This window comes from Clarias gariepinus, chromosome 3 (assembly GCF_024256425.1).
Source record: "Clarias gariepinus isolate MV-2021 ecotype Netherlands chromosome 3, CGAR_prim_01v2, whole genome shotgun sequence".
In the NCBI taxonomy this organism is placed as follows: Eukaryota; Metazoa; Chordata; class Actinopteri; order Siluriformes; family Clariidae; genus Clarias; species Clarias gariepinus.
In genome coordinates this window covers 29266377-29280000 of record NC_071102.1, presented here as the reverse complement: position 1 = coordinate 29280000, position 13624 = coordinate 29266377, and the positions used below count along the sequence as shown (strand labels likewise).

Genomic DNA, 13624 nt, shown 5'->3' with positions numbered 1-13624 from the left:
ATACACATATATACAGTATATATATACACATATATACAGTATATATATACACATATATACAGTATATATATACACATATATACAGTATATATATACACATATATACAGTATATATATACACATATATACAGTATATATATACATATATACAGTATATATATACATATATACAGTATATATATATATATACAGTATATATATATATATATATATATATATATATATATATATACATACATACACACACACACACACAGACATAAAAAATGAGGGGCCTTTCCTCTGATCACATGATCGCAGATATATAAATGTTATGTATGGTTATCATGTCTGCATTATTATGTACAGAAGCATTTACTATTGACACACAATTTTAAAATAAATAAGTAAATATTACAGATGAATATTTAAATAAATTACATAGATAAATAACTAAATTAAAAATACTAATGTAGGCTTCTGGGTTTTGCAAGAAACAGGAGCGTGTGACAAAAACTCTGGCACATTCGCCAGCACACTCAGTGTAACCCCTCAGCTGTTTTACTTACACTACAGATTATTTTTAAGCAAAAATGGTTTCACACCAAATATGGACAGTGTTTATTTAATTCTCTTACTCCTCAGTGCTCTTTATAGAATTTTCTTTTACATAAAAATGTTTCTAAAAGCATATTTTTATCACATATGTGCCGAAAACATTTGTACAGCACTGTAAGTAAAACAGCTGGTAGATTTTATTGAGCATGCTAGAAACACACACACTCTTATTTTATTATCATATTATATTTTCATGCAAAACCCAGGCGCCTACATGAGGGTTTTTTGTTGTTGTTTGCATTTGAAAACTGGTCCATCATGTAACATGTTATTTGCAAGCCCGTAAAGAGAATTTTTTTTCCTGTAGTTATAATCTTGTATTAATTCAAGTTATATTTGGAAATAGTGACAATTTTAAACATGTATAAAAAAATTTGTACTAAAAATAATATGGTGCCTAAGACCTTTGCACAGTACTTGATAAATAATATATAAATAAAAGTTTGGGCTGTTTTTGCATTAAAAAAGTTTTTATGCATTTAGTGCATACTGTTGCATCTGTACTGTGCATATTTTAGTGCTCTGTACTCTGTCTTCAGTGTTCATGGAGACAAGCTTTATATACGATTGTAAATGTCTGTATAACCAAGATAACAAATAAATAGACTGTAAATTACTAAGAAGGTATACAAACTAACACTGTCCGAAGAACTGAAAGTTAAAACAATTGAAATGACAAGAAAGTGACGTTTATTAAAGACTTTACTCTCAGGGGAGAGAGCAACACATTTCTATCGCAAGAAAACCTTTCTCCAAAATACCAAGATCAATATTTCAGGTGACACAACAACTAGAAAAGACCACTCTGTGTTTTTAACCATTCAGATCTGTGATGTGTGTGAGTAAGTTCAAAACTTTCAAACTATGCTATGTTTAAGAAAGGTTTTCCTGCAACAGCAGCTATAAATCGATACAAAATGCATAATAAATTAGAATAAAGTGGAATTTTATAATACATGTCGAAGTATGAAATTGATAACTGATCAAAGACAAAAGTAAGGCATTTTAAGCACTATCAAACATATGTCATAAGCAAGTACTTGCAAAACTGATTCACCAAACAAGCTATAGGTCACATATTCTTAAAACAATATTAGCAAAATGTCCACAGTAGGCCTTAGTGAAAAACTGCTAACAATTATAAAGGTCCATGTACTACATCATGGGGTTGTATGTAACAGGTTCCTCCTCTAGGACATTTTGTTAATCTTTTTTTTTTTTTTTCAGATTATATTTGTGGTATTGCTTAAGTACCAGTAACAGACAGACCAAATAATAATGCTGGTCCTGTAGATGCAGAGGTTGGACATCAGACATGTCATTTCAAAACAATCACTTCAATTAAAAGAAAGTACTTGTTCATCAACCCCTGAGAAATTGACAGTTCGAGGGTCCGAGACTTTTTTTTACAGGAGTGTTTACTGACAAAAAAACAACAAAAAAAAAACCCAGAAGACATTAAACTTGAAACTTAAATACTCCATGCATATTTACAGAAACAGGATGGTGTCCAAAAACAAAAGCTTACAAATTGTAGGGAGTGCAATTTTTATCATTGCTCCACCAAATCCAATAACTACTGCAAGGAGGACATTTCAAACAGTCTAGTAAAGCCTGGTCTTAACAGTAGAAACCTCACTTACACCAATTTCAGATGAAGAAAGGGAAGCATATTTAAAATTACATATCCTAAGTTTCATAGCTCGCTATGACCAATAATTTGATTGTCTTTGGTTATATTTAAGCATTCTTAAATCCAGCTGTTTCTCATGTGGTAATTCATCCAAGTCCTGTAATTACACATCCAGAGGTGCCAATATTCATAGTTTGGACCAGGTGTCCCAAAAGCTTTGGGCAAACAACCCTAAAATGGACATTATACATTTTCCCCTACTCCAAACATATATATTTTTTAATTCTAGGTTTATACTACCTGCTGCAACATTTAAACATTTGTATGTTATTAACATACCAAAATTAAACTCGAATGGCTAAGAAAACAGAAAAATACAACTTAAAGTAATTTACTAGTCAGTTCTGTTGTTCACAGGAAATTAATCCATTCACAGGAAGTGAGATGTGAAGCCGAGGAGTCTAGTTTGTATGTGACGCATGATTTTGTGAGTGCATGCAGAAGCACCGCCACCAAGAGCAGCATTGTTATTCGCATTATACGTTTGCACATCCAGAAGATTTATTAACAACATTCACTACATAGCAGATCAGTGATGAAACTTCCATATGCTTAGCAGTTTTATGCACATCCATGTTCAACATACTGACCAACTCTGTCTCTTTTTAAAGCTTTCTGCTGTTGTCATGATTATTTTTGTGGGCTGCATCTTAAAATAAAAGCCTCTAACCTCACACTATAAGGTATTTTTAAATCTCATGAGATTCACACACTAACAGAAAAACTAGTCAGTGTTAGTACTCAGTAATGGTCTAGAATAGTACTCAAATATAGGATCTGAATCATAATGCTAGTTTTACATGGAGGCAGACAGACAGGAAAATCTGCCCATTTCTACTGCTAAACTGCGCTAGTGCAAAATGGCATTAAATTTAAGAAAAATTAAATAACCTGTACCTTGTTGTTGTAAATGGAATTTGTATGAATGTGATTCCAGTTGCATTTCAAAATATAAGCGCAAAAAAATTATAATTTCTAATATTAATTTGCTAAATAAGTAAATGAAACTAAGGAAAAAAAAAATTCTTTTGGGACCACATTTATAAAGCAAGCGATCCTCGTGTGGGGTTGCAACATCTAGTTTGCGAGTGTCTGTTTTAGACATAGCATTTACAATCTGTGACTTTTTGCCATGACAAGCAAGATTCCTGAAAACTTTGTTTTATAATATGAGACAGTGCCCTGACCAAATGTGGACACAATTTACTTGGGATGAAAGCAAGGCAAAGTCTTGGGATGTGAAATGTGAAAGCGTCTGGTTATGGTTACTTTCTATTTGCGTCAGCATTATCTAAGTGATCTCTGACCCAGGAATTCACATCCCTTGAAAAAGAAAACAAATGCAGTGATATTGTCTTGTTTGTTTATAAAACAGAGCAGCTGTTTATTTTTTCATAGCTGTTCTAATTTCCTTCTTCTTACTGTTGCTTCTCATTTCTTAAATAATAAAGGGTTCTTGTTAGAAATGTTGGCACCTCTGCATGGGTCTTAATCATGTTTTAAACCAAATCGTACACACTTACACACTTGCTCCAGATAGAAATCTATTAGTTATTCTATTCCAGATTGGGTCTGCTGTTCTGTTTAACCTATTGCAAAGCATTGTGGTTTACAAAGAGAATTTTGTTTTCTGCTATTTGTTTAGACAACAGAAAAACACCTAAAGCAGTGCGTTAAATAGTGACCAAGGTGTGATTTCAGTCATAAGGTTGATGAGCATGATAGCAGAGAAACATTGTGTTAGTACAGGACATTATGGCTAAGGTGATATTTGAGGGAAGACGACATTAACCCCTTCGGTCCCCTAATCCCTCATTCATAAAAAGTGTACAGATTTACAAATCAAGTACATTCAAGTGTGCTAAATGACAACCTTCACTAACTTAAACAGGAAAATCAGCTCACTGGTCCTTGTGAATGTTTCTTCACCTTAAAATGTTACTGCACTTGTTTTATTATACAGAGTGCAACCTTTGAAAACCTGGCTCAGGCCTCTGACAATTTCCCTAGAAATAAAGTAAAACAGCATTCTAATACTTAACCAGATGCTCCTGTGGCTAATCGGCAGCTGAGGGCAAACAGCAAGAGGCTTTGCATCATAAGTGAAACTAAATAAAAGACTGTAAGATTGGAAGTAACCTGGCCTGCCAGTTCTTTATTTTCTAAATGTACTTGCTTTTTTTCTGAAGTCAGTATTAAAAGTTTTGTTGCCGCCGCTTCTTGGCGTCCATGGCATCGAGAATGGGCTGCCTTTTAGCCGTGTAGCGCTGCCGCAGCTCCTCAATTTCCCGCTCCATCATGGGGTCCAGAGCACTGAGGCGCATTTGCAGCTCTTCAAAATCCAGGTTTTTTAGCTGCATAAACAGACACAGCCAGTCAGAAAGTTCACAATAAAGAAGCAAATAAATAAACCTTTTTCTACTTAATTAATAGTCATGCCTTCATCATGCGCACTTCACGGTAATGTAAAAATTTTCAGTTCAGTTCAAAATTCAACAGATGGCATGTACATTTTTTATAATGCGCTTATGATTGTGCAATTAAATTCCATCTGTACGAAGTCGCGGGCACATCTAGAATATATAAAACAAAAAACTTTACATTTAATTATATATAGTACAATTTAAAGCAAACACCACAAGCTCCTTAGTTAAATGTGTATTGGACAATTTGAATCCTTCAACTCTATTACATTATATCTTGTATTATACACATACATAATAATTAGGATGGTAATTGGGATATGGCCTAACTGTTATGGAAGAGCTTAAATTTTTTTTTTGAAATTATTAAATTGGGAACTTAATGTAGATCCGGGATTAATTTCTGAATGGATCTGAGGATCTCTGTTTACAAACACACTTAGATGGTGTTTGTCATAAAATTGCAGGTAATTGGACGTAATAGCACGAACAAATGACACTTGTTATTTTAATTAATTAACGTTTTAATTTACAACTATATTTTGAGTCCCTTATGGCAGACTAATAAAAATGCCCATCAACACAGTATTACTTATACTTACAAAATCAAAGTCTCCATCTTGTGGTACTTTCCAATTGTCCGGGAAAGCAGTCTTAGGCATATGATAAGGATCCTGCTGGTTGTGATTGTAACCCTCCTGTGCTTTGTTCGAGTCCTGCTTGTCAAAGTAATCCATGAAAGATGGGCGCTGGGCTTGTGGTGCTGTTGGATTTCCTTATATGGTGTAAAAGGGAAAAAAAAGATACACATTAAAAAAAAGAATAAAAAGAATACAAAGAATAGCAAATCAAACTATAAATCCTTCATGACAATTTAACACTGACTTCTCATTGAGCCCACATCTTCTTCCTCATCTTCCTCATCGCTATTAATGACCATAGTGCCTAAATCAGACTCCAGCATGGTGCTGCCATGTTCGATCATGGTCTGAGCACCGTCACTCATGGTCCCTGTAGCTCTCATGGTGCCAGCGCTTTCTGAGCCAGACTTCACCATGGTGTGAGAGTCCACCTCCACCTCCTCTTCCTGTAACATGCATAGACAAATACAACTCTGATCATCCAAAGCATGGGCTATATAATAAAAGGCATAAACTATTAAGCAGGCAAAGAAAAGCACAAAAAACAACAAAAAAAAACATATTAAACACTAAGCCTACCGAGTTGTCATCCTCTTCTTCCAGCTCCCGCTGTTGCTCCTGCTGTCTTTTTGCCTTCATCTCCATCGCTTCTGTGATTAGGTCCCTAAGAATGGTCACCGGTTTAGCACTTGTTATGAAGGGATGCTATAAAACAACACAATGAAAAAAAAAACATAAGTTTTAAAGAACTAAATTTCTCATGAGAGATGTTCACAAGTACATTAAATGTACTGTGAGATTCCTGGCACATCTTTGCTCCAAAATTAATTAACAATTAATTCTAAGGACATTCTGCAAGGTAATTATTATGCATTAAACTAAGGTTAATTGCACTGCAACTAACCATTAAATCACATTCAGCTAAATCAGCTGACTTCATTGACTTTTTTGCCACATAACATTGCTGAACCTAAATTTGACTAACTGAAGCAACCCCAGATGATAAGACTGGCTTGTACATACATAACTTAATGCACTTCCCTTCTTACCCTGACACACGCACTCTGGGATAGGGTCAATCTAGACTAATCAGACCACATGACTTTTTCCATCTAAAGGCTTTTCCCAGAGTAGTGTCTCTACCAAGTAGTTTTCTCCTTATTTTCTTTGCTTGATGAAGACCAAGTGTTTGACCCTAAAATCTTTTCCATGATCATGGAAACACCTTCGGATATGAGTGCTTAAGCAATCACTGCAGTAGTTATGGTTAATACTCACTCTAGTAAGGGTCTTAAATAGTTACTGATTTAAATCTAAATATTTTTTTTTTGGCCAGGCTGTGCATCATTTTATTGGTTACATTATATAAGATTTTAGCTTAAGTTATCAACCTTGACCACCTAAGCTTTGGTTCTCTTCAGGATTTCTGCTATAAACACGTTTAAATGTTCACATGATGTGTGAAAGAAATGTCCCGGAGCGGACCACATAATTTAATTATGTGAACTCATCACATTACTTCCCGTTTCATTTTACAATGTCTGAAGAAAAGGGCATTAAGTTCTCTAAATCAAACAAAAGACCTTCTTCGAGTTTTGACTGATCTGACCTGAAGCATTTGTTTCAAGCAAAAGAAAAGAAATAATCAAACAAATCTTAAAATCAACTAAACATATGGAAGAACATAAAGAATGCATTTAATCTTTTGTTTTAAGCAAAAAAAAAAGCTGTGCCACAGTTGAGAGATAAGGCAGAGTTAACAATTTAGGTCAAGAATAAAACCCCCCAGTTCTTATTATATCTAACTTCCACTACTGTGTAAGCTGTTCCATTTGTGTGTTCATTGTTCTGAATCATCATGCAAAAAAATTGTCTCCCAAAGTAGCATAAGAAAATTGTTATGAAGGAAGAGCTCAATTTAATGGTTGACTAATGGCCTACTTAAATTATTTTAATGTTCGTATTAACTACAGTTACCTAAAAGAAAATAAATACATTTTATATATATATATATATATATATATATATATATATTTGATGATTTTTCTTTATCTACACATACAGTTACTAAAAAGTCTCGCTCGTAGTAACTGTATGCGTAGATTAAAAAGAAATTCTCAAAAAAAAAAAAACATAATTTATAATATGGCAGGATGTTGGAGGTGACACTTAAATTTCCAGTTAAGAAGAACCACACCTCCTCAAAAATGTTTAAGCCCAACTGAAAATAATTAAAGAAAGAAACCAGTGTCTTTCTAAAAGGATGAGTCTTGTTTGATAGTATGCATTTTACACACCTGTAATAGTTGAGTAGCTGTTGCTCTCTGCTCTGGGTTCTTCACTAAACATTTTTTTACAAAGTCTGTGAAATCATCACTCCACAGCTCAGGTTTCCGGAATGTTGGTGGCGGATTTGTTGGAATCATAAAAATTGCCTAAGTAAGAAAAAACCAAGGCGCAAAACAGTTACTAACAGCTTTTTATTATTCTTAGACTAAATTATCAAAATCTGTATATTTTACTCACTCTCATTGGATGAATGTCAGCATATGGAGGTTTGCCCTCTGCCATTTCTACAGACGTGATACCCAGAGACCAGATATCTGCCACGCAATTATACCCAATCTCCTGAATCACCTCTGGAGCCATCCAGAATGGTGTGCCAATCACAGTGTTCCTCTTTGCCATTGTGTCCTTTAGCAGACAAGTGAACACATCGTGACCAGTCCATAGCAGTACTAAAACAGAATCTGTAAACCTAAATCGTGATTAAAGTTACCGTCAGCTGCCCAGCCACTCCGAAGTCTGCAAGTTTAGCATGTCCCTCAGTATTAAGAAGAATATTCCCAGCTTTGATGTCTCTGTGAATCTTTCTCATGAAGTGCAGATATTCAAGCCCTTTCAATGTGGATTTAAGGATAGTAGCAATCTCGTCTTCTGTGAGCTGGACAAAGCATGAGAAAAGTATTAGCAATATTCTTGACGTTAAAGCCAGAAGAGTGAATTCAAGTGGCCGACATTTACTCTACTTACTGTTTTGTTACGTAACCGAATGATATCGGATACAGAGCCAGCACCACAGTATTCCATCACAATCCATAGGTCTGTGTTCTTAAAATAACTGCCATAATATTTCACTACATAGGGACTAGAAAGAAAGACAAACAAAATATTATTAAGAACATTGCTCTCATAAGAAGAGTTGGGGTTCCTCAACTTTTTTTAACAGGACTAGATTGGGGCCTTGTAGATTTGTGAACCTTTGTACAAACAAACAAACTCATGAAGTGTTGGTCTTAGAACAGGGCTGTGTGTGTGGTTTTAATGTGGTGGTCTATATTTGTCACCACACCACTAATATCTTAAGGGCATTTACACATTTTTTTTCCTCTTCAGCTGCTAGCACACATTTTCTATGCAGTATTATAGGAAGTGGCTGCAAAGCAAGAGAGAAATGTGTCTCCTTTTTAAAACGCTGCTGTTTTTTTGTCGAGTTTGCAAAATGGCCAGACAGAGCTCTTTAAAATCATGACTAATCTGTTAGCAAACTAGGGAACAAACAAGGAAAAAACAACCACAGAGGTACAACTGTGAGTTAACAAATATAAGATTCACTAAACATAATCTGTCATTAGTTGTATTACAGTTATACAACTAAAAATAACAGCTTAAGGAAATTTTGAGGACATAACTGGCATGTGATGTCTGTATATGTCCTGACAGTTAATAATCTGATTCGAATGTGAATGTAGTCAACATAATAATATGGTTGATTATGATACATGAAAAGGCTAAAAGTTTGTGGGCACCAGACCGGCCTGCTATAATAATAATAATAACCTCCAGTTTTCTGAGAGGCCCTTTTCTTTTGGAGAGTGGCCTTATAGGATTTATAGGGTTTGTGCTCCGCCAGCCACTAGAGTTCACCCCAATGTGATTCAGGTCAGGGCTTTACTAAAACATGCTCAGGCTTTTAAGTTCCACTGAAGGTAAAGCTACAGCATACACTGACATTCTATACAACAGTGTGCTTGCAACATTCTAGGAAAGAACCATTAATATATGTGATGGACAGGTGTCCACAAACTTTTGCCTTCTAATACCCCTACAGCTGCATTTTTGTTATTCAGTTTGGATTGGTGAAACCTCTGGCACAGCATACTTTAACTATAGAAAAGGGTGGCACAGACATAACCTGCATTTATACCTGTCACATTGTTGCATGATGGAGATCTCCTTAATGATCTCCTGCAGGTCCGACTCCACAGGAACCTGCTTAATGGCCACCACTTGGCCTGATTCTTTATGAATTGCTTTAAATACGCTTCCATAGGACCTGAACACAGTTTCATCAGGTGTAATTAGAACACATTCTAAACACTTACATGATTTCTAAGAATGTATTAAAATTTTACATTACCCTTCACCAAGTTTTTCAAGAACATCAAAGACTTCCTCAGGTTGCTTGGTTAGACTGTCTTCACTTAGCTTCTTTAATTTACTGTCAGGACACATAAGAGGCATTAAAAGAGGACATTGCACCCAACAGTGCTCAGAAACAAATTTGCTTTATTATTATTCAAATTACTGCTAACCAGCAAGGTATCCTAAACATAGCACAAATATCATATCTTGTTATAATCATGTTTAAAATACATAACATTTAGTTTTCCAACAAACCATTTTGTTATTTAAGCCTTTACAAAACAAAAGTATCTTCCCGATGCAAGATGGTATGTAAAGACAACATTTTAGGTTACATTAATCATTTTCCAAATCTATAACATCTTCTCTTACCCTGTAGTGAAAAAATTTTCACATTTTGAAACACATGAAAGGTGTTAGTTTTACTTCTACCACTGAATGTTTCGTACCATTGAAAAGTTTGCTTACTGTTACTTTAACTGTCATTGTGATACAGAGTAAACATTATATATAATGTGTCATAAATTGGTACATGTCAATTTCTAGAGATGGGAAAAAATCTATTTGGTTACATATCTGAAAACAATAAATAAATAAAAAAATTCTACATTTATATACTCTAGCGTTTGAGATGTTGCCATTCTTTTAGAATCCTACAGGTGGTGCGCTCTAAACTATTCATAAATTGGCAGGCAGCACATCATCCTGTATAGTTAGAATAAATTAAATCTTCCATTCATTAATTCATCTTCTATACCACCTATCCTGTGTATAGGGTTGTGAGAACCTGGAGCCTATCTCAGGAGACTTTGCGCACAAGACAGGGTGCATCCTGGACAGAGTGCCAATCCATCAAAGGGTGAACATACACACTACGAGCAATTTTGGGGACAGCAATTAGCCTAATCTGCATATATATGGACTATGAGAGGACACCAACCAAGCACGAAGAGAACATGCAAACTCCACAATCACTGACCTGAGACAGGAGATCGAATTGACATCTAAGTATCGTGATAATATCATATCGGGGGTTCCTAATGATTCCTATCCCTATCAATTTCCTTCAAAAACATGACGCGCCCGCCAACTATACTCTATAGAGTAACTACAGGGTTTGATTCCGACCTCGGGGCTTTATGAGTAGAGTTTGCATGTTATACTACAGAGTATAGTTGGCTTTGCGTGTAAAGTTTATGAAGGAAATTGACATGAAACCTCATATCATTATGGCACAGTGATGTCCATTTTATATCATAATGTGAACAAGCTTTTCAGGCATTTATTTAGTTATTAAATCAAAATACACATGTAACATGTCATAAGCATATGAGTACAGTGTGTAGAAACAGAGTCTTGGTTATGCATATAAACATGTTCAAAGGTTTAGGGGGATGTTATAGAGGAATTCCCCAAAATGCTGACTACTGTTTGTTTGGTTTAGCATTAAATAAATACTTCCTACAAACCTTTCTCTTTCTGTCTTACAGCAAAACACATTTTAATTCTAACATAGATATTTAAGCCTGACTTAATCTTTGTAAATGTTTGTTATAAATGCATGAAGACAAAAAGTGAGAATATCAACTATAAAATGTCAAAGACTGATTATGATGTTTCTTATCTAATCACCCTATTCACCCAAAGTGATGGTTAAAGTGTTTTATAAGTAAGTAAATAAAAAACCCATCGCTACAGTTGTCACGTCACCCTCTTTTCTAAACTACTATCAACACTGACCAGCTAGCACTAGCGTTAGCATGATAAACCACTAAAGATAGCTTATAAACCGAACAGCTAATCCTGTGCGGGTGACTTAGCTAACTAAAATGTTTTTTTATAATTATTATTATTATTGCCGTTAGCTTGTAGCTAGCTTGCTAACAGTAGAAACCTGTGATGCGGCCTGGATACAGACCTAGAAGCACTTAGCAGTTAGCATGTTAAGTGATAATAGCTCTTACTTTTTAGGCACCGGCTGTTCCATCGTGCTGACAAAAAGATTAAATAAATAACGTCTTTTGTTCCTCAACAAATGCGGAATCTGAAAAACTGGCGTACGGATATTAAAAAATCATGACATAATTATTCTTTCCAACACTTCCGTTCGCTTTTCATTTCCTCGCCTTTCCTCCTAGCTGCGTTAACGACACTGCTGTTACCATGAGTGACTACAGTATAAAAGTCCCCAAGGCACGTGAAAGCCGTTTAATCCTAAAAATTTTATGTTATGTTATCTTATTATATTAGAGCTAAAATAATCAGTGATATTTCCCTCTCTATTGATTTGGTTAAACAGTTTGACATTTAATAAAGTGGAAAGGAAACCCCACGTTAGTGTGGTTTGTTGTTAATGGTGTTTACCACATTTTACCCAAGGAATTTAACACATTACCTTACAAATATATATTTATGATAAATCATATCTGTCTTAAAATCCAGGTTAGTCTGGAGTTATTGAGACCATTTTTTGGCAGCTGGAAAGTTCTGGAGTTTCTGAATCATATGAACACAACAAAATTTTATTTATTCATTTATTTATATACATTTTTATGTAATATTTATAATGACAGGCATTTAAATGTTTTTTTTTTAAATGTTTTATTAATTCAAAGGTGTAGTAGTGGTTAGCACTGTGACCTCGCGTCTCCGTGGTCAAGGGTTTGAAGCACCTCAGGTCTGTGTGCTTGGAGTTTCCATGTTCACCCTATGCTTAGTGGGTTTTCTCCATGTACTCTAATTTACTCACACAATCCAAAAATATGCAGAATAGGGTAATTGGCTTTCCAAAATTGCCCGTAGTGCATGTGTGCTCTAAGTGCATGTAGTGCATGTGTGCTCTAAGATGGATTGGCACCCTGTCCAGGATGTACCCCGCCTTGTGCCCTAAGTCTCCTCGGCAAGGCTCCAGGTCTCCAGGTCTCCGTGTACACAGTATAAGCAGTAGAGAAGATGAATCAATGAATTTACTTCACAGGATGCTGTGCTGCCTGACAATGTGTGAATAGTTTAGAGCGCACCACTTGTAGGATTATAGAAAAATGGCCTTATCATATCATATTTACCATATACCTTAAATGCCTAAAACAAACAAACAAAAAAAATAAAACATTCTGGCGTTGTCCAGAATAACTCCAATACCCCCACCCCCATCTCTAGAAAAAAAGTTATATCATGATGACACATTAATGTGTAGTGTATATCATAACGACACTTGTGCCTTGTGCCCAAAGTCTTCTGTGATAGGCTCCAGGCTGTCATGAACCTGTACAGGATACACATTACAGAAGATAAATAAATTAGTTACATCAAATTAGTTAAGTAATGAATGAGCTAGAAGATAATTTCCAGCTTTCAGTGGGACTGTAGCTTGGATATTTTTGCACATTTAACCTCATTCATAATTATATCATATTCTCTTAAAATGTGTTCTTTGCCCAAAAAGTTAATGTTGAAATATGATTCTTGCTTTATTGGATAATCTCTCTAAACTTCTCCTATGCTTGTTCTACCAAGTGTAACCATCTTACCCAATGAGTCTGGTATGAATGGGAAGAGCTGGGAAAGAGTGTTCCAAAGATACCAAGATCACCTTGAGGATGCTAACATCTGAACTGGTTGAACTACTGACAAATTGAAAACAAGGTGCAAAGCCATTATTAATCAAGCCGGTAATTAGGGATTATAGCATAACTTCCAGGTGCCAAACAGTGGTTAAGCACACTGCGGTTGTAGTTGCTTGTCTAATCCGATGAATAAATGTTAAAAAATTTTAAGTTCTTTTATCAGTTTCTGTTTTTAAAAAAACATGTCTAGGATATTGCATTAGTATTGGTAGTTTAAAT

At 35.1% G+C, this 13624-nt stretch overlaps 2 protein-coding genes across 2 annotated transcripts in view; both read right to left on the bottom strand.

The window, feature by feature from the left end:
• Positions 1-13624, bottom strand: part of LOC128518591 (deleted in malignant brain tumors 1 protein-like) — a 173717-nt gene that overhangs the window by 116976 nt on the left and 43117 nt on the right. The gene's annotated exons all lie outside the window — the stretch shown is intronic.
• Positions 1265-11931, bottom strand: stk3 (serine/threonine kinase 3 (STE20 homolog, yeast)). The gene is made up of 11 exons (XM_053491756.1): positions 11744-11931; positions 9775-9855; positions 9562-9690; positions 8388-8502; positions 8134-8298; positions 7881-8048; positions 7652-7789; positions 5934-6059; positions 5599-5800; positions 5316-5488; positions 1265-4644 (listed from the first exon to the last, which is right to left on the bottom strand). Exons 1-11 carry the CDS (start codon positions 11764-11766, stop codon positions 4486-4488), a joined length of 1479 nt encoding a protein of 492 aa, XP_053347731.1. The 5' UTR covers positions 11767-11931; the 3' UTR covers positions 1265-4485.